This window comes from Eumetopias jubatus, unplaced genomic scaffold, assembly GCF_037043125.1.
Source record: "Eumetopias jubatus isolate StellerSeaLion01/CBP00866 unplaced genomic scaffold, mEumJub1_p1.0 scaffold_13, whole genome shotgun sequence".
NCBI lineage: Eukaryota > Metazoa > Chordata > Mammalia > Carnivora > Otariidae > Eumetopias > Eumetopias jubatus.
The window spans coordinates 71,679,949-71,705,483 of NW_028274819.1; the positions used below are offsets into that span (position 1 = coordinate 71,679,949).

The 25,535-nt window shown below is 36.3% G+C and overlaps 1 protein-coding gene across 1 annotated transcript in view; it reads left to right on the forward strand.

Moving 5' to 3' along the window:
* The window catches only part of NAALAD2 (N-acetylated alpha-linked acidic dipeptidase 2), a 78,474-nt gene that overhangs the window by 33,593 nt on the left and 19,346 nt on the right, over positions 1-25,535 (forward strand). The window contains exons 9-16 of the mRNA XM_028093230.2: positions 1,837-1,922; positions 2,194-2,313; positions 2,419-2,501; positions 13,762-13,825; positions 14,626-14,693; positions 17,709-17,800; positions 19,277-19,367; positions 20,884-21,148. Of these exons, the coding sequence (XP_027949031.1) occupies positions 1,837-1,922; positions 2,194-2,313; positions 2,419-2,501; positions 13,762-13,825; positions 14,626-14,693; positions 17,709-17,800; positions 19,277-19,367; positions 20,884-21,148 (869 nt within the window). The remainder of the gene's footprint in view (positions 1-1,836; positions 1,923-2,193; positions 2,314-2,418; positions 2,502-13,761; positions 13,826-14,625; positions 14,694-17,708; positions 17,801-19,276; positions 19,368-20,883; positions 21,149-25,535) is intronic.

Here is a 25,535-nt window from a genome sequence, read left to right on the forward strand (position 1 = left end):
AGAGTTGTGAAATATTCTAGTCAAAGACAGTGATAGGCAGAGTTAACTGATGGATGAGCTAAGGCCTTTTTCACATTTTCCTTACAGGAGTATATTCATTCATTTCACAAATATTTATTGAGCATTTACTGTAACCCAGGCACTATTCTGTGTACTGGGGATTCAGCAGTGAACAAAACAGACAAAATTCCTTCCCCTGTGGAGCTTACATTGTAGAGTTCATGTTATTTGGAACATGATGAGTTTGAAGTGATAATAGGACAGACAAATAGATCCTCTTAAAAACTCTGGAGTCTGGGCACCTGGGTGGCTCAGTTGTTAAGTGTCTGCCTTCGGTTCAAGTCATGGTCCCAGGGTCCTGGGATCAAGCCCCACATTGGGCTCCCTGCTCGGCAGGAAGCCTGCTTCTCCCTCTCCCACTCCTCTTGCTTGTGTTCCCTCTTGCGCTATGTCTCTCTCTGTCAAATAAATAAAATCTTAAAAAAAAAAAAACAAACTTCTGGAGTCAATGATTCTAAAAACTAAGAAAGACATAAGTATTAAATACGTGGATGAGCTCCTCTCAGGATCTGAACAGATAATCTATGTTTATTTTCAGGTTTTGATTAAAATAGATTTTTTCCCTCATTCCTTATTTGTAACATTCTTATGTTTTTCATTTAATGACATAATATCAATGATTCAGGGTTTCTTATTAATAGATCGTAGGCTTATATTTTTAGAAACACATGCTAAAAATGTTTCTGCTTCTTTGCTTTTAATTTTTATCTCTCAGTAGCAAAATAAATCCTTAATGTCATAAAATGTAAAAAATACCCCATTAATTAGTTTTTTCCCCAAAGGCACTTTAGTTGACTATTGCACATGATTTAAATATTCATTCAGAAGCACAGTATACATATAGAGGGAAAAATCAGAATCTGCACTTAGCAATGTACGGGTTTTGACAACCTCTTAGTTCTTCCATCATAAATAACCACAAATTAGAAACTGCTGGGAGTCCTCTCTCTGCACCCCGCCCCCTCCCATAGATAAAGATTCATTTTGTTTCCTTGTGAAAAAGAGACTGAGCATTTTCCCATGTCATTTTGGATTCATAGAATGTAAATGGCTTTTTTTTCCCTGACTATTTGAGTCTGACTGTATTTTCCCTTGAATTATAATTTGGTTAATTATATTCCATGAGTGGATATTTAAAAGGCTGGCCCAAATCAGAATCAACAGTGATGGGCTAGGAAAGTTTCATTATATAGTTGTCTGGTACATTTTAGCAGGTGCTTCCCAAATTCCCATTTCCTTCCCACGTTTCCCATGTTTCTTTTTGGCAGCACTCAGCCAGCTATTTAACAATATACTGATATTCTGCTTCAACAATCTCGTACCAGCAGGAATTAATGTGAATACAAAGACACATTTTAAAAATGCTTACTGGTCCTTTAAAACATAATTGGCTGCCTTCCTTATTTTTGTAATTTATACAGTGTATTTAAAAACTTTAGAATGAATGCCCAAGACATTTTGAATAAGAGAGTATTTTGGACTTTAAATAAATATCAACAATATAGCTGTGAGGGAAGAATAATAAAAATATTGACATTCAGTTTTAAAATCTGACTTTAAGCATGCTTAAGTACTTAGGAGTAAAATGCATTAACCATTTACACATTGCACACATCAACAGTGTTAATGATCATTGAATTAGTTTGTGGATATATGGGAATTCATTGTCCTATTATAGTTTTCTGTAATTTTGAGCTTTTTCATAATAAAATGGTGGAACAAAACTGTTAGACGTAATAATCTATATGAAATAACTTAATCCCTTTGAAATCCTAGGAAGGTAAGAATGCACGTTCATAACACCAACAAAATTACAAGGATTTACAATGTAATTGGAACGATCAGAGGATCTGTGGAACCTGGTGAGTCTGAGTGTTTTTAAACACTTCATTTTTACAAAGATTAGAAGAGTAAGAAAATAAACTTCAGTCGATAACTGATTCTTTTTTTCTCTGACTGATGTGAAACAGCTAATTGTTGCAACTCTTAAGAGAAATCTCTACCTTACAGTGTTGATTTTTTCCCCCCTATGGAGGAAACTCAACCAAAAAGGAAGCTTAATTTAAAAACCTAAATCACAACTACTTGTAATGTATTGAAAGTTGTAGTTCTTTTGAACACCTTATTTTCCAGACAGGTATGTTGTTCTAGGAGGTCATCGGGATTCCTGGGTGTTCGGAGCTATTGACCCAACCAGTGGGGCTGCTGTTTTGCAAGAAATTGTCCAGAGTTTTGGAAAACTGATGAGCGGAGGTAAATAATGTTTTCTTAGTAGGTGATGACAAAAAGTGACTCACTTAATTGTCATCTATTTTTAGGCAGGTGTACCTAATTAATGTATGTTAACAATGATTGCAGGCTGGAGACCTAGAAGAACTATCATTTTTGCCAGCTGGGACGCAGAGGAGTTTGGGCTGCTGGGGTCCACAGAATGGGCTGAGGTAAATATGACCAGAGATTCTTGTTATTTTCTTGGTCAACAGGGAAACAAAATACATGTATCTCAGGGTGAGCACAGATAGATTCCATTAGCTAAAATGGTTTTAATTTGGAGAAAGACTCAAGAACTTAAGAGAATAGAGTTTGTTTTTACTTTCACATTAGTTTGGCAAAGCAGAATAACTTCTTAATTACTGGGCCAAAACCAGGTTTATTCTTGTTAAAACATTTTGGTTTCCATTTGACTTGTTTTGTGAATAAGTAAAATTTGTAAGCACAGAGAATAATCAAAACTAGCAAGCTTTTCTGACAAGAGGATTGGCCTATGTAAAAATGGATACAGATCCTTGGCGTTAATTTTCAAGTTTTTGAAGTTTTCTTGGAGTTTTATTTAAGAAAACCTATGATGTTCTTACCTAAGGAAACCTAAGGTAACTGTACTTTGATTATAACTTTACATTTGTAGATTCCATATCAATTGCAGCCATAGGTATATTTTACCATTCTACAAAAGATAAGTGCTTGATTGATGAGTAGAAGATAATTTTGTAAATGGAATTACTTTAGTAAATTGCCTGTATAATTTCAGATATTTACTTTTTCTTTAGATATGATTGATTTTCATGTTACACTGGCTCCTAATGCTTTAAGTATCTCTCCTAGGCCCCATTGTTTCATCTTCTTCCTTTAGCCTCCCTATTGAGTAACTAAGTTCTTTAATGTACAAGGTAAGGACACACATTTTATAAAGACAGGTGCACTATATAAGCACTTACTCTCCCAGCACGAGAGTAAGTTTATCTTTTATGAGTTGAGATTTTTAGCATTGTTTTAAAGCATGTTATATACTTCTTGTTATTATCTAGTTTTTGAAATACTTTCCCCCGACTCATTTCCTCTTATGTTACTTTAAATGTTCATGTGAATGAAATAAGTATTATCACATTGGTAATTATGAATATGCATTTTGGAAGTAGACTAGATGAATCAAATTTCCTTTACCTTTAGAAATGTAAATTCTTGTGAATACATGTATCTATAAATACGTGTCTCTGTTTCTCTAATTTTAGCAGCTTAAAGAACAAAAAATCTAAGATATAAAGTAATAAATATACTTTGCATTAATCCAAATAAATCTGGGTTAGGGACAATTTCAACATTTTCCAATTCTTGATCATATTCAGCAGCATATTTTCTTTAAATATAGTTAAGGAATCTTCTTTATTTCTACTAAAAATGTGTTATAATGGAAACTCTGACTCTGTATGTATCTATAGCAAAGACACGTACCATCTGGCCACTGTGGGCAAGTGAAGATAGGCAATAGTTCTCATTTGTGCCATAACCACTCACAGCTTTAATTTTTTTATTGTAATCTTTTTAAAATTTAAGTATAGTTGACAGACAATATTATATTATGTATACAAATTGTGGATTGACAATTTTATACATTATGCAATGCTTACCACAATAAATGTAGTTACTATCTGTCATCATATAAAGTTATTATTGTATTATTGACTGTGCTGTACTTTGCATCTTCATGATTTATTATTTATAACTGGAAGTTTGTACTTATTAATCCCTTCACCTATTTTGCCCATCCTCCCACTCCCCTCCCTTCTGGCAACCACCAGGTCTCTGTATTAACTTTTGCTTATTTGTTCATTTGTTTTTTTCTTAGATTCCACATAGAAGTAAAATAATATGGTATTTGTCTTTCTCTGTCTGACTTAATTCAGTTAGCATAATAACCCTCTACGTTCATCTGTGTTGTCACAGATGGCAAAATTTCAGTCTTTTTTATGGCTGAGTCATATTCCAGTGTGTACACACACACACACACACACACACACCCCACATTTCTTTATTCATCCATTGATGAACACTTAGATTACTTCCATATCTTGGCTATTGTAAATAATGATATAAATATAGGGGTTGCATATATCTTTTTGAATTAGTGTTTTCACATTCTTTGGGTAAATACCCAGGAGAGGAATTGTTGGATCATTTGGTAGTTCTAATTTTAGTTTTTCAAGAAATCTACATACTGTTTTCTCTGGTGGCCGCACCAATTTACGTTCCCACCAACAGTGCGTGAGGGCTCCCTTTTATCCACATCCTCATCAACACTTGTTATTTACTTTTTGATACTAGCCATTCTGATAGGTATGAAATGATACCTCATTGTGGTTTTGATTTACATTTCTCTGAGTAGTGATGTTGAGCATCTTTTTATGTGTCTGTTGGCCATCTGTATATCATCTTTGAAAAAAATGTCTCTTCAGGTCCTCTGCCCATTTTTTAAGTGGATTATTAGGGGTTTTTTTGGTGTTAAGTTATATCAGTTCTTTATATGTTTTGGATATTAATTATCAGTACATCATTTGTAAATACCTTCTGTCATTCAGTAGGTTGCCTTTTTCATTTGTTGTGTTTTGTTTTGGTTTGGTTTTTTTTGGCTGTGCAAAAGCTTTCTATTTTGATGTAGTCTCAGTTGTTTATTTTTGCCTTTGTTTCCCTTGCCTGAGGAGATAGATCCAGAAAAATATTACTAAGGCTGATGTGCAAGACATTACTGCTTATGTTTTCTTTTAGGAGTGTTATGGTTTCAGGTCTTACATTTAGGTCTTTAATACATTTTGAGTTTATTTTTGTGTCCAGTGTAAGAAAGTGATCTACTTTCATTCTTTGGCATTCATCTGCCCAGTTTCCCAGCACCATTTATTGAAGAGACTGTATTTTCCCCATTGCATGTTCTTGCCTCCTTTGTCATAGATTAATTGCCATAAGTGGGTTTATTTCTGGCTCTCTGTTTGGGTCCATTGATCAATGTGACTCATATTTGTGCTAGTACCATACTGTTTCGATTAATATAGCTTCTTACTATAGTTTGAAATGTGGGATTATGATGCCTCCAGCTTTGTTATTTTAAGATTACCTTGTTTTTTATGGTCTTTTGTAGTTCCATACAAATATTAGGATTATTTCTTCTAGTTCCCTAGTGAAAAATAGTGTTACTGGTATTTTGATAGGGATTGCAGTGAATCTGTAGGTGGCTTTGGGTACTATGGATATTTAAAAATATTAATCCATTCTACAGCATGGCTTATCTTTCCATTTGGTTGTGTTATCTTCAGTTTCCTTCAACGATGTTTTATACTTTTAGAGTACAGGTCTTTCATCTCCTAGGTTAAATTTATTCCTAGGTATTTTATTCTTTTTTGTGCAATTGTAAATGGGATTCTTTTCTTAAAATCTCTTTCTGCTACTTTGTTATTAGCATATAGAATCAACATATTTCTGTATGTTAATTTTGCATCTAGCAACTTAATCATTTATTAGTTCTATTAGTCTTTTGGTGGAGTCTCTAGGATTTTCTATATATAGTATCATGTCATCTACAAGTAGTGACAGTTTTACTTTCTCCTTACCAATTTGGGATGCCTTTTCTTTTTCTTGTCTGACTGCTACAGCTTGCACTTTCAATACAATGTTGAAAAAGTTGGCAAGAGTGAACATCCTTGTCTTGTTACTGATCTTAAGATCCTTACATCCCTGGAATAAATCCCACTTGATCATGATAAATGGTCCTTTTAATGTATTGTTGGATTTGGTTTCCTCATATTTCGTTGAGAATTTCTGAGTCTATATTTTCATTTTCTTTTTCTTTCTTTTTTATTTTTTTGAATATCCTATAATTTTCATTTTCTTTCTTTCTTTTTTTGAGTGTCTGTATCTGGTTTTGGTATCAAGGTAATGCTGGCCTCATAGAATGAATTGGAAGTTTTATTTCCTCTTCTGTTTTTTGGAATAGTTTGAGAAAGAGAGGTATTAACTCTTCATAAATGTTTGGTAAAAGTCATCTGTGAAGCCACTGGGCCTGGACTTCTGTTTATTGGGGATTTTTGGTTATGGGTCCAATTTTGTTACAAGTAATTGGTCTGCTCAGATTTTCTATTTCTTCCTAATTCAGTTTTAGAAGATGTACATTTCTAGAATTTTGTTTCTTCTAGGTTGTCCAGTTTGTTGGTGTATAATTTTTTTATTAATAACATATAATGTATTATATTGTTTCAGGGGTACAGGTCTTTGATTCACAGTTAATTCTTTCAAAAATACACAGCACTCACAACACATACCCTCCCCAATGTCCATCACCCAGCCACCTCATCCTTCCCACCCCCCCCTCCACTCCAGCAACCCTCCATTTGTTTCCTGAGATTAAGAGTCTCTTATGCTTTGTCTCCTCCTCTGGTTTCATCTTGTTTCATTTTTCCCTCCCTTGTCCTATGATCCTCTGCCTTGTTTCTCAAATTCCACATATCAGTGAGATCATATGATAATTCTTTCTCCGATTGACTTATTTTGCTTAGCATAATACCCTCTAGTTCTATCCACGTCATTGCAAATGGCAAGATTTCATTTTTCTGATGGCTGCATAATATTCCACTGTATATATATATATATATACACCACATCTTCTTTATCCATTCATCTGTCGATGGATATATCTGGGCTCTTTCCAATAGTTTGGCTATTGTGGACATTGCTGCTATAAACATTGGGGTGCAGGTGCCCCTTCTGATGACTACATTTGTATCTTTGGAGTAAATACCCAGTAGTGCAGTTGCTGGGTCATCAGGTAGCTCTATTTTCAACTTTCTGAGGAAACTCCATACTATTTTCCAGAGTGGCTCTACCAGCTTTGCATTCTCCTAGCTTGTCCAGTTTGTTGGTGTATAATATTTTATAATAGTCTTTTATAATCTTTTATGTTTCTGTCGTGTTAGTTTTAACTTCTCTTTTTTTCTGATTTTACCTGAGTCTTCTCTTTCATGATGAGTCTGGCTACTGGTTTATTAATTTTGTTTATTTGGGTCATTTCTCTTTTCTTTTTGATCAGTCTGGCCAGGGGTTTATCAATCTTGTTAATTCTTTCAAAGAACCAGCTCCTAGTTTCATTGATCTGTTGTACTGGTCTTTTGGTTTCTAATTCATTGATTTCTGCTCTGATCTTTATTATTTCTCTTCTCCTGCTGGGTTTAGGCTTTATTTGCTGTTCTTTCTCCAGCTCCTTTAGGTGTAGGGTTAGGTTGTGTATTTGAGACCTTTCTTGTTTCTTGAGAAAGCCTTGTATTGCTATACACTTTCCTCTTAGGACTGCCCTTGCTGCATCCCAAAGATTTTGAACAGTTGTGTTTTCATTTGCATTGGTTTCCATGAATTTTTTTTAATTCTTTAATTTCCTCTTTGACCCATTCATTCTTTAGTAGGATGCTCTTTAGCCTCCATGTATTTGAGTTCTTTCCGACTTTCCTCTTGTAATTGAGTTCTAGTTTCAAAGCATTGTGGTCTGAAAATATGCAGGAATGATCCCAATCTTTTGGTACCGGTTGAGACATGATTTGTGACCTAGGATGTGATCTATTCTGGAGAATGTTCCATGGGCACTAGAGAAGAATGTGTATTCTGTTGCTTTGGGATGGAATGTTCTGAATATATCTGTGAAGTCCATTTGGTCCAGTTAGTCACTTAAAGTCTTTATTTCCTTGTTGATATTTTGCTTAGATGATCTGCCCATTTCAGTGAGGGGGGTGTTAAAGTCCTCCACTACTATTGTATTGTTCTCAATGTGTTTCTTTGCTTTTATTATTAACTGGCTTATATAATTGGCTGCTCCCATGTTAGGGGCATAGATATTTACAGTTGTTAGATCTTGTTGGATAGACCCTTTAAGTAATGTATAGTGTCCTTCCTCATCACTTATTACAGTCTTTGGTTTAAAATCTAATTTGTCTGATATAAGGATTGCCACCCCAGCTTTCTTTTGGTGTCCATTAGCCTGTTGAATTGTTTTCCACCCCCTCACTTTCAATGTGGGGGTGTCTTTGGGTCTAAAATGAGTCTCTTGCAGACAGCATATCGATGGGTCTTGTTTTTTTATCCAATCTGATAGCCTGTGTCTTTTGATTGGGGCATTTAGCTCATTTACATTCAGGGTAACTATTGAAAGATATGAATTTAGTGCCACTGTATTGCCTATAAGGTGACTGTTACTGTATATTGTCTGTGTTCCTTTCTGGTCTATGGTACTTTTAGGCTCTCTCTTTGCTTAGAGGACCCCTTTCAATATATGCTGTGGGGCTGCTTTTGTGTTTGCAAATTCCTTTATTTTTTCTTTGTCCTGGAAGCTTTTTATCTCTCCTTCTATTTTCAATGACAGCCTAGCTGGATATAGTATTCTTGGCTGCATATTTTTCTTAGTGCTGTGAATATATCATGCCAGTCCTTTCTGGCCTGCCAGATCTCTGTGGATAGGTCTGTTGCCAGTCTAACATTTCTACCATTGTAAGTTATAGATCTCTTGATCGAGCTGCTTTCAAGTGTTTCTCTTTGTCTCTGAGACTTCTAAGTTCTACTATTAGATGTCAGGGTGTTGACCTATTTTTATTGATTTTGAGGGGGATTCTCTGTGCCTCCTGGATTTTGATGCTTGTTTCCTTCCCCAAATTAGTGAAGTTCTCTGCTATAATTACCTTGATCCCAAAACCAGATAAAGAACCCATCAAAAAGGAGAATTACAGACCAATATCCTTGAACATGGATGCAAAAATTCTCACCAAAATACTAGCAGTAGGATCCAACAGTATATTAATTAAAAGGATTATTCACCACGACCAAGTGGGATTTATCCCTGGGCTGCGGGGTTGGTTCAACATCTGCAAATCAATCAATGTGATACAATACATTACTAAAAAAAAGAACAAGAACCATATGATCCTCTCAATTGATGCAGAAAAAGCATTTGACAAAGTACAGCATCCTTTCTTGATGAAAACTCTTCAGAGTATAGGCATAGAGGGTACATACTTCAATATCATAAAAGCCATCTATGAAAAACCCACAGCGAATATCATTCTCAGTGGGGAAAAACTGAGAGCTTTCACCCTAAGGTCATGAACGCGGCAGGGATGTCCACTATCACCACTGGTATTCAACATAGTATTAGAAGTCCTAGCCACAGCAATCAGACAACAAAAAGAAATAAAAGGCATCCAGATCAGCAAAGAAGTCAAACTCTCACTCTTTGCAGATGATATGATACGTTATGTGGAAAACCCAAAAGACTCTACCTCAAAACTGCTAGAACTCATACAGGAATTCAGTAAAGTGGCAGGATATAAAATCAATGCACAGAAATCAGTGACATTCCTATGCACCACCAACAAGACAGAAGAAAGAGAAATTAGGGAGTCTATCCCATTTACAAATGCACCCAAAACCATAAGATACCTAGGAATAAATCTAACCAGAGGCAAAGAATCTGTACTCAGAAAATTATAAAATACTCATTAAAGAAACTGAGGAAGACACAAAGAAATGGAAAAATGTTCCATGCTTATAGATTGGAAGAACAAAAATTCTGAAAATGTCAATGCTACTTAGAGCAATCTACACATTTAATGCAATCCCTATCAAAATACCATCCACTTTTTTCAAAGAAATGGAACAAATAATCCTAAAATTTGTACGGAACCAGAGGAATGTTGAAAAAGAATAGCAAAGCTGGCGGCATCACTATTCCGGACTTTCAGCTCTATTACAAAGCTGTCATCATCAAGACAGTATGGTACTGGCACAAAAACAGACACATAAATCAATGGAACAGAATAGAGAGCCCAGAAATGGACCCTCAACTCCATGGTCAACTAATCTTTGACAAAGCAGGAAAGAATGTCCAATGGAAAAAAGACAGTCTCTTCAACAAATGGTGTTGGGAAAATTGGACAGCCACATGCAGAAGAATGAAACTGGACCATTTCCTTACACCACACACAAAAATAGACTCAAAATCGTTGAAAGACCTCAGTGTGAGACAGGGGTCCATCAAAATCCTAAAGGAGAACACAGGCAGCAACCTCTTCGACCTCAGCCGCAGCAGCTTCTTCCTAGAAACATCACTAAAGGCAAGGGAAGCAAGGGCAAAAATGAACTATTGGGACTTCATCAAGATAAAAAGCTTTTGCATAGCAAAAGATACAGTCAACAAAACCAAAAGACAAGCGACAGAATGGGAGAAGATATTTGCAAATGATATATCAGATAAAGGGCTAGTATCCAAAATCTATAAAGAACTTCTCAAACTCCACACCCAAAGAACAAATAATCCAATCAAGAAATGGGCAGAAGACATGAACAGACATTTTTCCAAAGAAGACATCCAGCTGAAGATTGCTTGGCATCAGGGAAATCCAAATCAAAACCTCAATGAGATACCACCTCACACCAGTCAGAATGGCTAAAATGAACAAGTCAGGAAATGAGAGACATTGGCGGGGATGCAGAGAAAAAGGAACCCTCCTACATTGTTGGTGGGAATGCAAGCTGGTGCAGCCACTCTGGAAAACAGTATGGAGGTTCCTCAAAAATTGAAAATACAGCTACCATACGACCCAGCAATTGCACTACTGGGTATTTACCCCAAAGATACAAGTGTAGTTATCTGAAGGGGTTCGTGCATCCCGATGTTTATAGCAGCAATGTCCACAGCCAAATGTCCATAGCCAAACTATGGAAAGAGCCAAGATGTCCATCGACAGATGAATGCATAAAGAAGGTGTGGTATATATATATACAATTATGCAGCCATCAAAAGGAATGAAATCTTGTCAAGCAGTAAGTCATAGAAAGACAAGTATCATATGATCTCACTGATATGAGGAATTCTTAATCTCAGGAAACAAACTGAGGGTTTCTGGAGTGGTGGGGCGTGGGAGGGATGGGGTGGCTGGTGATTGGGGAGGGTATGTGCTATGGTGAGCACTGTGAATTGTATAAGACTGTTGAATCACAGACCTGTACCTCTGGAACAAATAATATATGTTAATAAAAAATACAGGATTGGTAAAGTGTAGGGGGGCAGTCGGAGGTGGAGACAAACCATGAGAGACTGGACTCTGAAAAACAAACTAAGGGTTTTAGAGGGGAGGGGGTTGGGAGGATGGATTAGCCTGGTGATGGGTATTAAAGGAGGCAGGTACTGAATGGAGCACTGGGTGTTATACGCAAACAATCATGGAACACTACATCAAAAACTAATGATGTAATGTATGGTGATTAACATAATAAAATTTAAAAAAATGTAAAGAAAAAAGAAAGAAAAGATGCTTGATATAAGTCTTAAACTTATTGAGATTTGCTTTTTGACATATCATGAGATCTAATCTCATGGATTCATCTTTTTTGGGGTTCCTGGATATCTGTTTTCTTACCCAAATTAGGGACGTTTTCAGCTGTTATTTCTTCAAATAAGTTTTCTGCTCCCTTCTCTCTGTTTCTCCTTCTGGGAACTCTATATTGCAAAATTTATGTTTAACGTTGTTGCAGAGGTCACTTAACTTGTCCTCATTTAAAAAATTTCTTTTGCTGTTCAACTTAGTTGCTTTTCAATACCCTGTCTTCCAGCTTACTGATCTGTTCTTCTGGTTCCTCTACTCTCATGTGGATTCCCTCTAGTGTTCTCATTTTAGTTGTTGTACTTTTTAGTTTTGGTGGGTTTCTTTTTATATTTTCTGTCTCTTTGTTGAAGTTCTTACTGAATTCATCCACTCTTCTCTCAAGTCTGGTGAGCATCTTTATGAATTTTAGTTCTTTTTCTGAGGTCATATTTTGTTTGGAACATCTTCCTCTGTCTCCTGATTTTTGTCTCAGTTTGTGTTTGTTTCTATGAATTAGATGGAACAGGTACCTCTCCCAGTCTTGAAGAAGTGGCCTTTCTTAAGAATGTCCCCTGTGTAGACTGTGTGCTTAGTGGCTTTGGCTAGCTGATTGGTGCTGGATGGGTATTGGCTGGGGCACTCTGCACAGGAGACACCCTTGTCAGGTCAGCTGGAGCTGAAGCAAGTGTAATCCAGGGGTTCCTGGAGTGCTTTGCATGGTCACCCTGGAGGGACAGCTGAAAGGAGCAGGCTCAGGCCACGGGTTTTTGGAGTGCTCCACATTGGGGCTGCTTTGGTGGGATGGCTGCAGATGGCATGGGAGCAGGCCAGGTATGATGTGGGTGCTTTGTGCCTGGGTCACCTTGGTGGGACAGCTGGAGCTGGTTTGGGTTAGGGGACTGAGTACGTCTGACTCTGGAGAGAGTTCCAGCAGTTAAGCCCATTTGGCAGACATTCTAAGGTTAGTAAATGAATTTCCTTCACTTTAATAGTCTATTTTCCCTTTAAACTACTATCTGTGTTTTGTTTTGATTTTCTGTTCCCCAGGGTGGGCAAGTCTGCACATGGGCCCCTCAGTTCTATCTCTCCCTACTATAGGTTGCCACATTGGGGGTGGGTGTTCTCAATGTTACTGTGTCTCTGCTGTTCCTACTCTCCTTTATGTGGTCCCTCTATTCTTTGTTGTGTAGAAGCTGTTCAATCAGCCCTTAGTTCTTCAGGAGGAATTGCTCTGTATGTAGGTATAGATTTGGTATGTCTGGGAACTGAGTTCAGGGTATTTCTATGCTTCTATCTTGGACTGCCTCCTATTATAGCGTGTTCTTATAAGGTAGCAAACTAGATGGAAATAAAAGCCTCTCTCAGCATATTCCCATCTATGTGATAGTATTTTCTACTTTATCTTGTGTGTGTGTGTGTGTGTGTGTGTGTGTGTTAGGAGTGAGAGTGAGGGGAAGGGGGAAAAAGAGAGACTGTCCTAATGTCTTTCCTTCTCTCCCTGTAGTTTTCTATCTTTTAAAATTATTTTTTCTTTATATCTCCTCTTTTAAAAATAGATAAATGGCAATTCTCTATTTCTCACTTATACTTTACTTGGGTATCCAGTCTCACTATATCTCTCAAACTTCAGTATGTGTAAGGACTTCCAGGGATACCTTGTACAAAATACAGATTTCCAGGCCTTTCAGAAATTATTTTTCATTAGGTCTGCAGTGGGGCCCAGATTCTGGGAGCGTCACCCCTTCATATTCTAATGCAAGGAATCAAGGAACCACACTTTGAAAATACTTTTTCTGTGACAATTCCTGCTATTGCTATAAACAGTAGCTATGTGTGATATTTTCCCTACTGATTTTAATTGCATTAATGTCAACCAGCCAGTTATCTGCATTTTCTTAGAAATTATGTTCAAAGGCATAGGTATTTGATTCATAAAGATATCTGTAGACCACTTTTATACTAAATTAATTTGCTTAGTTTTATTTTACATTTCCACAATTATAAATATTGTGAATTAACAACTTTGCTTCAACTATAGGAGAATGCAAAAACACTCCAGGAGAGAAGCATTGCTTATATCAACTCAGATTCATCTATAGAAGGTATATTTTATTTCAGATTATGAAACCATGTACCATCTTTTAAGTCTGCAAATTGTAACTAACTTGTAAACTAAGGTTATTTTCTTCCTATGAAATTCTTCAATGATACCTTCATTTTCCATTTTACCACAGGGAAAATCATGATTCAAATGAATGAGTGTATGATTCATAATTAAGCTACTGATCATAATTTTAGTATATTTGCTATTTGCCTATCTTGAATTACTACTTAAAACTCTAGTATTAATATTAATCATATTCTTCCTGTGGAGATATTAAACAAATTAGGCTAAAATATTTCAGAATATTTTACAGAATATTTATATAGAAATACCTCCTGTATGTATTGGAACAATTTGAAGTAAACACAGACTTCCCTTGGAACTCAACATGTGACATTTGTGTCTCTAAGCTTTCATTGTATGATGATGTCTAGGTAATGTTAGAGCATACTTACGAGTTACTGAAATGCTCTAGTCTTATGTCTTGATACTGTTGAATTGAGTAAATAAAGAATGGATGGTATAGCTTTATCACTTCCTTTGCCAAAGTCCCCCTAAGAGATAGCACCTTAAGAATGATGCTAGGATTACTGTGGGACTTGCTGCCTTAGCATCCAAAGCCCTCCTATACACTGCAACCTCTCTTGCTCCTGAGGAACTATTTCCACTCCATTCTAATTCCTTGAGAATGATGCCTTCAATTTCAAGTCTATTATACCTTGTTTACAATTAGAAATAGAATTAGACTTCTATTGGAATTTCATTTGGAAGTATTAAAATATACTCTATTTTTTTCAGGCAATTATACTCTCAGAGTTGACTGTACACCTCTTCTTTACCAATTGGTGTATAAACTAACAAAAGAGGTAAATAAATCTGTCTTAATGTTTTCTGATGAATGGATAAGTGAATGACACATATTTTCTTAATTAGTGGTACTGATTTTTAAAGTGGTGAGAGATATAGCTGATCTGTGTATATACCAAGTCAGAACAAAATCTTTAATACAGTATTTAAATGACCTAACTATAAAAATAGTATTGCTAGTCTCTTCTAATAGTAGCTATTAATAATTGTGTGCACTGTTGTCAAGTATTAGGTACATAATTTCATGTGGTAGAGGCATTTTGATAGAACAGAACACTGAGCTGAAAATGGAAAAGGCCTTGGGTTCAGACCCTACATAGTGAATTCTAGCAGCAGCAACAATAAAAAGACATGGTCACTGAATCCAAATACTTAGTAATCCAGAGAGGATACACTCTTGTAAATGAGGATTTATACTTCAGTAGAATATTGGGTACTACCAACAATGGAGAACAATTACGGAATAGAGAATCTGAAATCCTGGGGTAGCTGGGGAAGCATGAGAAGAGGTTTATAGAATAATTAGTGCTTGGCCTGTAAAATGGAAGGATGTGAAAGTAAGAGAAAAGGCATTCTCAGCATAGAACACAGTACCTAAAACAGATGTGGAGATATGAAAGAGAATATTTCCTGACCTCTAGGTGGCTCAGTGTGACATGAACATAAGGTTTTGGTGGAAAGATGGTAAGAAATGGGGCTGAGAAATAAGCCAAATTCAGAAATCTGGCGATAGAGAAATTAAAAATCTAACAAGGTTATACATTATCATATTTGTTCATTAGAAAGATCACTCTGTATTAGTGTAGTGAATAGAATAAGCTGTAGCACCTCTAACAGCAAAATGAAAATAATTCTTGTCATATAGGAATTTTGTAAATATTGGTAAAAAAGTACTCTGAACTCTAATGTACTCTAAAAATTATATAATCCATTCACTTAACATCTGTGTACTTCATTTAAATAGTTCATTGTAGAATTTAATTACAGAAATATTTCTTTGATGTTATCACTTTACATTACAATGTGAAGTAGTGTCACTTTTCTGAAGGTACTGTTTCCTACTTTCCCTTATTATTGCCCTTTCCTTTCTCCTGTTAGTGTCTATAAAAACTAGTTTTCTCAAATGAGAGTTCTCTCATTATTCTCATCACAACTCTCAGCATATTGGGTAGCTTGTGTTCTTGATCCTTTTATTGGAATGTCCTATAAAAAAAATCTTATCTAAAAGCCTGAGAAAGTCCTTCTCAGCATATACACTTATGCTTTGTGCTGTCCTAGAGATGGCTCCTGCCTTTGATCTCAAGAATAAGAAGAATTTTCAGGGTGCCTGGGTGGCTTGGTCAGTTAAGCGTCTGACTCTTGATTTTGACTCAGGTCATGATCTCAGGGTCGTGAGATGGAGCTGTGTCAACATGGAGCCTGCTTGAGATGCTCTTTCCCTCTGCTCCTCCCCCCATGCTTATGCTCTTTCAAAATAAAAGAGTATGAATGTTAGGGCCAACAGGGATATGTTTAGGTCTATGCCCCTTTGTACAGAGGCAGATGCTTATCTATGGCTATACCAAAACCCAGTAGAAAAAGACTTGTATTCTCCTGTGAGCTGATTATTACAATTTTACCAACCCCTAGTGTGTGTTGGCACAGTCAAACCATGCTGGTAACATGAGAATAGGATAAGAGTTGTAGAGGGCAGAGCTTAGAGAGAAGGGCAGCTGCCTGATAGAAAGAAATGGGACAGGGTGTTGAAATAATGGAGGAGGGTCAGCATCTATGAAGGTGTGTATATCAGAGACAGAAAGTATGATCCAGGGAGACCAGGCTGAAGGGACACCATTCTGGTTAGTACTACACTGAGATGGTGATTCCAGAAAATGAAAGGATTTTTGGGGGAATTCAATCTAAGCAGGATGTGGGAGTTGGAACAGGTTCTTAGCTATTGCAAGTTGGCAGGAGCAGAGTAGAGTAGAACCCGGTGAGTTGGCTAGAAATGAACAGAACATCTCTGCAGCTGCAACATGTAAAGGGATGACTGTGGAGTGCCAGGACTGTTTCTAAGCTCAGGGCTGCATATGCAATGATGAGGTAACAACCAACTCTGTATAAGGCCAGAGAAAATATCAGAGGAACTGATATTTATGTTAAGATGGGGACCATTATCCCCACTTCCACAAAACTAGGGCTTCAAGAGGGGAAACAGTACACCAAAGGTTATAATGCTTTCAGAGCTGCATAAGTAGGGTATGCCCTTTTTTTTTTTTTTTAACAAAGTAGAGCTATAACCAAATTTTAGGTGGGTATGTGTGATAATATGGATTTTTAAAATAGACTTTAGCCTTCGAAGTCTGCAATTTTTCCCCCACGTGACCCTGCTTTTCTTCAAGTGGAGAGAGAAAAGTTATGTTTGTGGGCATACTTTTAATGAGGGTAGTAAAAAAGGTTCATGCATTACAGAAGCTCTTAGAATTTCCAAGAGAAATCTGAGGTTATACAGAGCTTTTAAAACCCATCAAATTCCAACTTTGTTTAAATATAATTTGACTTTCTAAAATGGCATTTCCTCTTTATCCCACCTGCCCTACAAAACCAGGACTTACATTGCCAATTTCAGGCTTAGCTTCTTTAGGCATATCTGTTGCCCCGAGGCCTTTTTTTATAGGTCTTCTTGGACAAAAGCAATTTACTAAAGTAAATCTTTCTAAATTAGTTTCCCCCAGTAACTTGCCACTAAAAGAGATCTAAGCTCCCAAAAACCAAAGTGATGACATTTTTTAAAAATCTGGAACTCTAGTAAAAAGCTTACCAAAAGAAGCAGGAAATTTTATCCCAGGTCTCTGGCAAAATTACCATTAGGCAGACAACAAAAATGAACAAGAATTTGGTTGGATTTTTTTCTTGCCAATTGCTTTTGTTTTTCTATAAAGAACATAACACATATCCATATAGTAAGTTGATAACATGGTCAGATTTTAGTTGATTCTGCCTCTAATTCACAATATTTGATTTTTTCATTCCAGATCTCCAGCCCAGATGATGGTTTTGAGAGTAAATCTCTTTATGAAAGCTGGTTGGAAAAGGACCCTTCATCTGAAAATATAAATTTTCCTAGGTAAATTACTAGGATAAATTATAATTATAAATTATGAATTCCCCTTTGCTCCTTGTTTCCCCAGACATGCAATTCTTAGATGTGTCAACAATTTGAGTAGAGGAAAGATAATCCCAGAGAATCCCTCTGTAGCGTTTGATTTGCTAATTGGACAGAATAGCCATCATTCAATCTATAATAGATTCTAGTTTTGCAGAGTTTTAGTCAAAATTATTTTGCCACATTATCAGGTATTGTTTTGCATTCTTGCATTAAATTTCAAATATGTGTTAGATAGATTAATAAATCATGTAACTTCAAATAAGTTACAACAGCAGCTTCCTTGAATTTTTTGTTTCTCCTGCAATACTATTTCTAAAAACTAGTAAGAGTGTATAGCTTCATTCTGTATTCCAAATAAGTCTTGTGGAAGTTTGCATTTCCAGTATAGTTTCACATGCTTATTAAAAAAAAATTACTGGAGTAGAAAAAAAGGTTTTAAAAACATCCAAGGTCAGGAGTGCCTGGGTGGCCCTATTGGTTAAGCGTCCACCTTTGGCTCAGGTCATGACCTCAGGGTCCTGGGATAAATAAAATCTTAAAAAAAAAAGCCGAGGTCTAAATCTCAACACATAATAGTTTGGAAGTATATAGTTATGTTCCTAATGCATATTCTGCTTTACTCACCATTTTATTAAGAATTTTTGTTATTATATATGTATATATAAATATGTATGTAGTGGTTTTCTTTACTATATGCAAAGAAATGTATTTTGATTAAATTTCTAAATAAGGCACATTGAGATTCTTAATGATCTTAAATATTTTTATTTGTTCTTAATTTTTATTTTAAATATACTTTATCATGGCAGTTTTTTTTAAAAGATTTTATTTGACAGAGAGAGAGAGAAAAAAACAAAAAACACAAGTAGGAAAGGCAGAGGGAGAAGCAGACTCCCTGCTGAGCAAGGAGCCTGATGCAGGGCTCGATCCCAGGACCCTGGATCATGACCTGAGCCACCCAGGCGTCCCTCATGGCAGTTTTCTTACTAGATTATAGTTCTCTGAGAGTAACCAAATCTTATTTTCCCCTCTAAATAAATACCATAAAATGCTGAAAATATTAGAGAGACTATAGTCTCGGGCTCCCTGCTCAGTGGGAGTCTGCTTCTCCCTCTGCCTGCCGCTCCCCCTGCTTGTGCTCTCACTCTGTCAAATAAATAAATAAAATCCTTAAAAAAAAAAAAAAAACCAGACTGTAGTCACTATGCTGCTGTCTTTGTTGGTACTGTTCAACTCTGGCTGTAGTCAGTCAATGCAGAATATATTTTTATCACATGATAGTAAAATATTGTGTAATGGTGTACCTTCTCCTAATTCTTGTAAATATGCTATGCAATTCCTTGCTTGGATTCACTGTCCCATTTATTTCATAATTGTTTTAATTTATGTATTTATTTCTCCCTGTGTGTATATATATTTATATTCTACATCTAGAATCAACAAACTGGGATCTGGAAGTGATTTTGAAGCTTATTTTCAGAGACTTGGAATTGCTTCAGGCAGAGCCCGTTACACTAAGAATAGGGTAAGCCATTTTATTATTTTGGATACACAGCACTTTATCCAACTTTTTGTTAGGAATTTTAAACAGTTTAGTTTTTTGGCACCAGGGCACTAGGTCACGCAGCCCAGGAAGAATCCCAGGGGCAAAGGCTGACTTCCATGTCCCTTTATAGATGGACTCAGAATTAATTTGGGTTATTCTGTCAATTTTCCCTGCAGGATTATTCAGTGAAGTGGTAGTTATCAGAGTAATGCCAGGTACTTTGCTGGTTATCAGAACCAAGTAGTTCATATCCGTTTTTGGCACAGGCTTTGTTGGAAAGCCTCATTCTTCTCATCTTTTCCTGAGGAAAATATGCAGTGAAGAACCTGTGTTGGTTACAGGGTTACAAGAGCCTTTACTGTCAGTAGCCCCTCTTCACATTCCCACTCCTGACTGTCATCTGAGGCTAGGGCTCTTGATGAGGGTATAAAATAAGTTCCTCCCGATTTTTAGTTGATTCTCGTTTCAGTTCTGCACTGACTAGTGTACACCATTGTTACTCAAACACATTGATAATATACGAGTCCTAGGATATGCCAACATATACCATGTCTGCTTATGTTATAAATTATGTGATAAACCAAACTGAAGATTACATCAGTAAATTCAGATTTGTCAGATTTTAATAATTTTCAGATCATAATCACAGTACACCAACATCTTGCTTGTTTAGAATACATACCTCTTGTAAATCTGACTATCCAGAATGTGACTGAGAACAGAGATGGAAGCAAAAACAGCTCTAAAATAACCCAAAATAAATGTATAAATCTGTATACTAATACTCATTAAACTCTTTCAAGGCCTATTCACTTTTATATTCTGTCATCAATCTGAACAAAGCCATCTAATTTCTAAGACATTGTGGATTAAAAGCAGAGTATTAGAGACTAACACATGGATTCCTTTTAGTGATACTAAAAGCAATAAAAATATTAACCAAAGTAGCAGATAAACAAAAACTAAACTTAGGAAAGGCAGCCCTAAGAAGTCAAAAAGTATTTACATAAAATACCACTATGTAGTAATTTATCATGGTAGCCCATTAATTATGTAATAAAGGGTAAATGCCATTTGGTTATACACTTTGGAAGGGCAGACAAGGTGCTTAAATATCAAATTCCTCAACTATATGGTTCTTAGCCGCCCAGAACCTTTCATTTCCAATCAATTGATAAATAATTTTAAACTGTGCTAATAACGCAGTTTGAGTATGTACTCCTTAATTTGTTATCAGAAATACAATAAAGACAACTTTCAGGAAGTATTTTGAGTGAAGATTACGTGAATTACAAAACACCAGTAAAATTTTAAACTAGTGAACATATGGTGATAGTGTTATAGTTAGATTTTAACTTTTTTCTGCTTCATTGTGATAAAACTCAGGGTGCCATATGGTTGTATTTTCTTCTGCAATCATTTTTATGGTTACATGAATCCTATAATTTGAATATTTAATGTTTGTATTTAATACCTGCCTTTTTTTCTCCCCCAGAAAACAGATAAATACAGCAGCTACCCAGTATACCATACGATTTATGAGACGTTTGAATTAGTAGAGAAGTTTTATGATCCCACATTTAAAAAACAGCTTTCTGTGGCTCAGTTACGAGGAGCACTGGTTTATGAGCTTGCAGACTCTAAAATCATTCCTTTCAATATTGAAGACTATGCAAAAGCTTTGAAAAACTATGCAACAAGTATCTACAATTTATCTAAGAAACATGACCAACAATTGAGAGACCATGGAGTATCATTTGGTAAGAATGGCTGGGTATTTTATAATCTTTAAGTTGGAGCTTTAAGATACTGTCTCCTTTTGTCACCAGTGCATACTCTTTGATCCCAGAATATATACCTGCATCACTTAATTCCGACTTCTGGAAAAAAAACTAAACACTTTTAAAGAACGTAATTTCATCTGATATTTGTAGGATGAATCCATTTCGCTAAGATTGTGCTATAAACGTTGGGTTTGTAAATATTTTCCCTGTGTTGCTGCCTTTAAAAATATTTTTACTGTTAAAAGAATAATACTAGTAAGATAAACACTACTACACAAAGATGGGAAAACAGAGAAAACCTATTCCACTACATAGGTAATTACTGTTATTATTGCATATATTTGTCTACATGGAGGATTCTTTTTACATGGTTTTAAGCATTCTTTCATAGCCATTTTGCAGTACTGTCCTGTACTATGTACCCCCTACAAAGCACGGATGAAATATAGTGCAGTGGCACTGAGCACTGGGTCTAGAAGCAGTTACCCAGTTCAAATCCTGGCTCTAATATTTAAATCACTGTGTGATGTTGGGAGAGGTACGTGGCCCCTCTCTGTGCGTCCATTTTCTTAGGAGTGAAACAGTAAAGAATACAACATGTTTCTAAGACTGCTGTGCCTGAATCAGTTGGTAAATATATGGAAACAATGGTGCCTGACACTTATGCTCATGAATGTTACCTATTAGTAGGGTTTTATTGTAACCATTTTCTTTTAATCTGGGAGTATATATTCTTAGTATATACCAGAATTGTCAAATTTGTATTCAGTGTCTACCATCTACAAGTTCTGTGTTATTTCCTGGGAGATACAAGGATGTATGAAAAATAATCATTGCCCTCAAAGAGCACAGAATCTCATGTGAAGGAGAAGACCAAAATGCTGGGGACAAGTTATTATAGGAGTACACAGAAAGTACAGTGGAACACAGAGAGTAAGTACAGAGTAGTCATTAGTGTCTTTTGAATTTACTACATCCAAATTAGTCATCTTCAAAGTTATGATGAGCAGCAGGTACTAAGATCTAGATAAAATGATGCAAAGAAAATTTAGGAAATTGTGTTTACAGGAGCAATTGGAGAATGATGAGGCAAATGAAATGAATAAGCAGAGCCCACAGCAAGATGGACATTCATAGTTCTTTGGCTATCCAGCATCCAGTTCTTTTCCTAGATGCCCTGCTTTTCTCTTGAATTACTTTTTATCAGCTGAAGTCAGGATCCTACAGAGAGAGCACAGAGTTAAAGTGGAAGGACTCTGTTGACACAGGTTAATTAGCCTAATGTATGTTAATACCCCCCATACTGTCAAACTCCCCATCTCATTGGTGACAGTCCATCTGCATTAAACATTCTTTATAAACATTTCTTCTACCTAATGTGTCCTACTCCCTTCCCAATCAAAATTCGTCATTTAGTGCCAGGCAAAAACAGACCCTCAGAAAATGTTTTAATGAAGGAATGATGGATGGGATGGATCTATAATCTGCACTTGCGGTCTCCAGTTCTTTACTTCCTTCTACCAATCCAGTGAACTGTCTTCCTACCCTACTGAAATTGCTTATGCCGAAGTTATTCACCTGTTACTAAATATCAGGGATACTTTCTTTTTTTACCCATCAATATTGTATTTCTGATAACAAATTAAGGAGTACACAGTATTCCAATTGTGGTTCATTGGAAATCTAAAATTCCTTCAATACTTTCCTTCAGCTTCGATAATAACTATTATTAGATTATTTGGTACATGGTTTTTAAAACAGCAATACTAATTAGAGCTTAAAGGATATTTAGGACAAAAAAAAAGGCCTTACTTATCATGTGTCTGGAACAGTAAGTGCTCTATCTGTAAAATGAATATTGTATCCCCTGCTTCACAGGATTAAGGAAGGAAGGAAATCAATTTCTGTTAATGTTTGGTTTAGAAAAGATGCAAAATGATAAATAGGTGGTTGTAATAAAAAATATACTGAGAACCTTCTCACTGTCCTTAGAATCTTTGTAAACTAGGAAAGCTTGACGAGACAAAACCCAGTCCTATTTGTGTCCACATATGTCAGCTTGTTACAGGTGGCCTTTAAACAAGATCTTAAATGCACTCCTTACAAAGAGGGATTAATACTGTTTTAGACTATAATAATTGCAGGAACATAACTTATCTAGAGCTGTATCTAGTATCTAGCATATAGATGTACCAATAAATATGTATTGAAGGAGTACATACATGAATGATGCATTTCTGGTAAATTAGGAGTTAAAAGAATGATTTATGTCCTAGACTGTGGGAAGTTATTTCCTGAAGAAACAATTTAGTCATTTTCTATTTTATATACTGTTTCTTTGTTACAAATTTTTTTTCTCTTTAAATTTTTTATTGTTATGTTAATCACCATACATTACATCATTAGTTTTTGATGTAGTGTTCCATGATTCATTGTTTGTGCATAATACCCAGTGCTCCACGCAGAACGTGCCCTCTTTAATACCCATTCCCAGGCTAACCGATCCCCCACCCCCTCCCCTCTAGAACCCTGAGATTGTTTTTCAGAGTCCATCATCTCTCATCGTTCGTCTCCCCCTCCAATTTCCCCCTCGTCATTCTTCCCCTACTATCTTTTTTTTTTATCTTAACATATATTGCATTATTTGTTTCAGAGGTACAGATCTGTGATTCAACAGTATTGCACACTTCACAGCACTCACCATAGCACATACCCTCCCCAATGTCTATCACCCAGCCACCCCCTCCCTCCCACCCCACCCCCACTCCAGAAAACCTCAGTTTGTTTCCTGAGATTAAGAATTCCTCATATCAGTGAGGTCATATGATACATGTCTTTCTCTGATCGACTTATTTCACTCAGCATAACACCCTCCAGTTCATCCACGTCATTGCAAATGGCAAGATCTCATTCCTTTTGAGGGCTGCATAATATTCCATTGTGTATATATTCCACCTCTTCTTTATCCATTCATCTGTCGATGGACATCTTGGCTCTTTCCAGGTTGGCTATTGTGGACATTGCTGCTATAAACATTGGGGTGCACATACCCCTTTGGATCCCTAAATTTGTATCATTGTGGTAAATATCCAGTAGTGCAATTGCTGGGTCTTAGGGTAGCTCTATTTTCAACTTTTTGAGGAACCTCCATACTGTTTTCCAGAGTGGTTGCACCAGCTTGCATTCCCACCAACAGTATAGGAGGGTTCCCCTTTCTCCACATCCCCAACATCTGTTGTTTCCTGACTTGTTAATTTTAGCCATTCTGACTGGTGTGAAGTGGTATCTCATTGAGGTTTTGATTTGGATTTCCCTGATGACGAGCGATGTTGAGCAATTTTTCATGTGTCTTTTGGCGATTTGGATGTCTTCTTTGGAAAAATGTCTGTTCACGTTTTCTGCCCATTTCTTAATTGGATTATTTGTTCTTTGGGTGTGGAGTTTGATAAGTTCTTTATAGATTTTGGATACTAGCCCTTTATCTGATATGTCATTTGCAAATATCTTCTCCCATTCTGTCGGTTGTCTGTTGGTTTTGTTGACTGTTTCTTTTGCTGTGTAAAAGCTTTTTATCTTGATGAAATCCCAATAGTTCATTTTTGCCCTTGCCCCCCTTGCCTTTGGCGATGTTTCTAGGAAGAAGTTGCTGCAGCTGAGGTTGAAGAGGTTGCTGCCTGTGTTCTCCTTTTAGGATTTTGATGGACTCCTGTCTCACACTGAGGTCTTTCAACCATTTTGAGTCTATTTTTGTGTGAGGTGTAAGGAAATGGTCCAGTTTCATTCTTCTGCATGTAGCTGTCCAATTTTCCCAACACCACTGGTTGAAGAGACTGTCTTTTTTCCATTGGACATTCTTTCCTGCTTTGTCAAAGATTAGTTGACCATGGAATTGAGGGTCCATTTCTGGGCTCTCTATTCTGTTCCACTGATCTATGTGTCTGTTTTTGTGCCAGTACCATACTGTCTTGATGATGACAGCTTTGTACTAGAACTGAAAGTCCGGAATTGGAAGCCGCGAGTTTTGCTTTTCTTTTTCAACATTCCTCTGGCTATTTGGGGACTCTTCTGGTTCCATACAAATTTTAGGATTATTTGTTTCAGTTCTTTGAAAAAAGTGGATGGTATTTTGATGGGGATTGTATTGAATGTGTAGATTGCTCTACGTAGCGTTGACATCTTCACAATGTTTGTTCTTCCAGTCCATGAGCATGGAACGTTTTTCCATTTCTTTGTGTCTTCCTCAATTTCTTTCATGAGTATTTTATAGTTTTCTGAGTACAGATCCTTTGCCTCTTTGGTTAGATTTATGTCTAGGTATCTTATGGTTTTGGGTGCAATTGTAAATGGGATCGAATCCTTAATT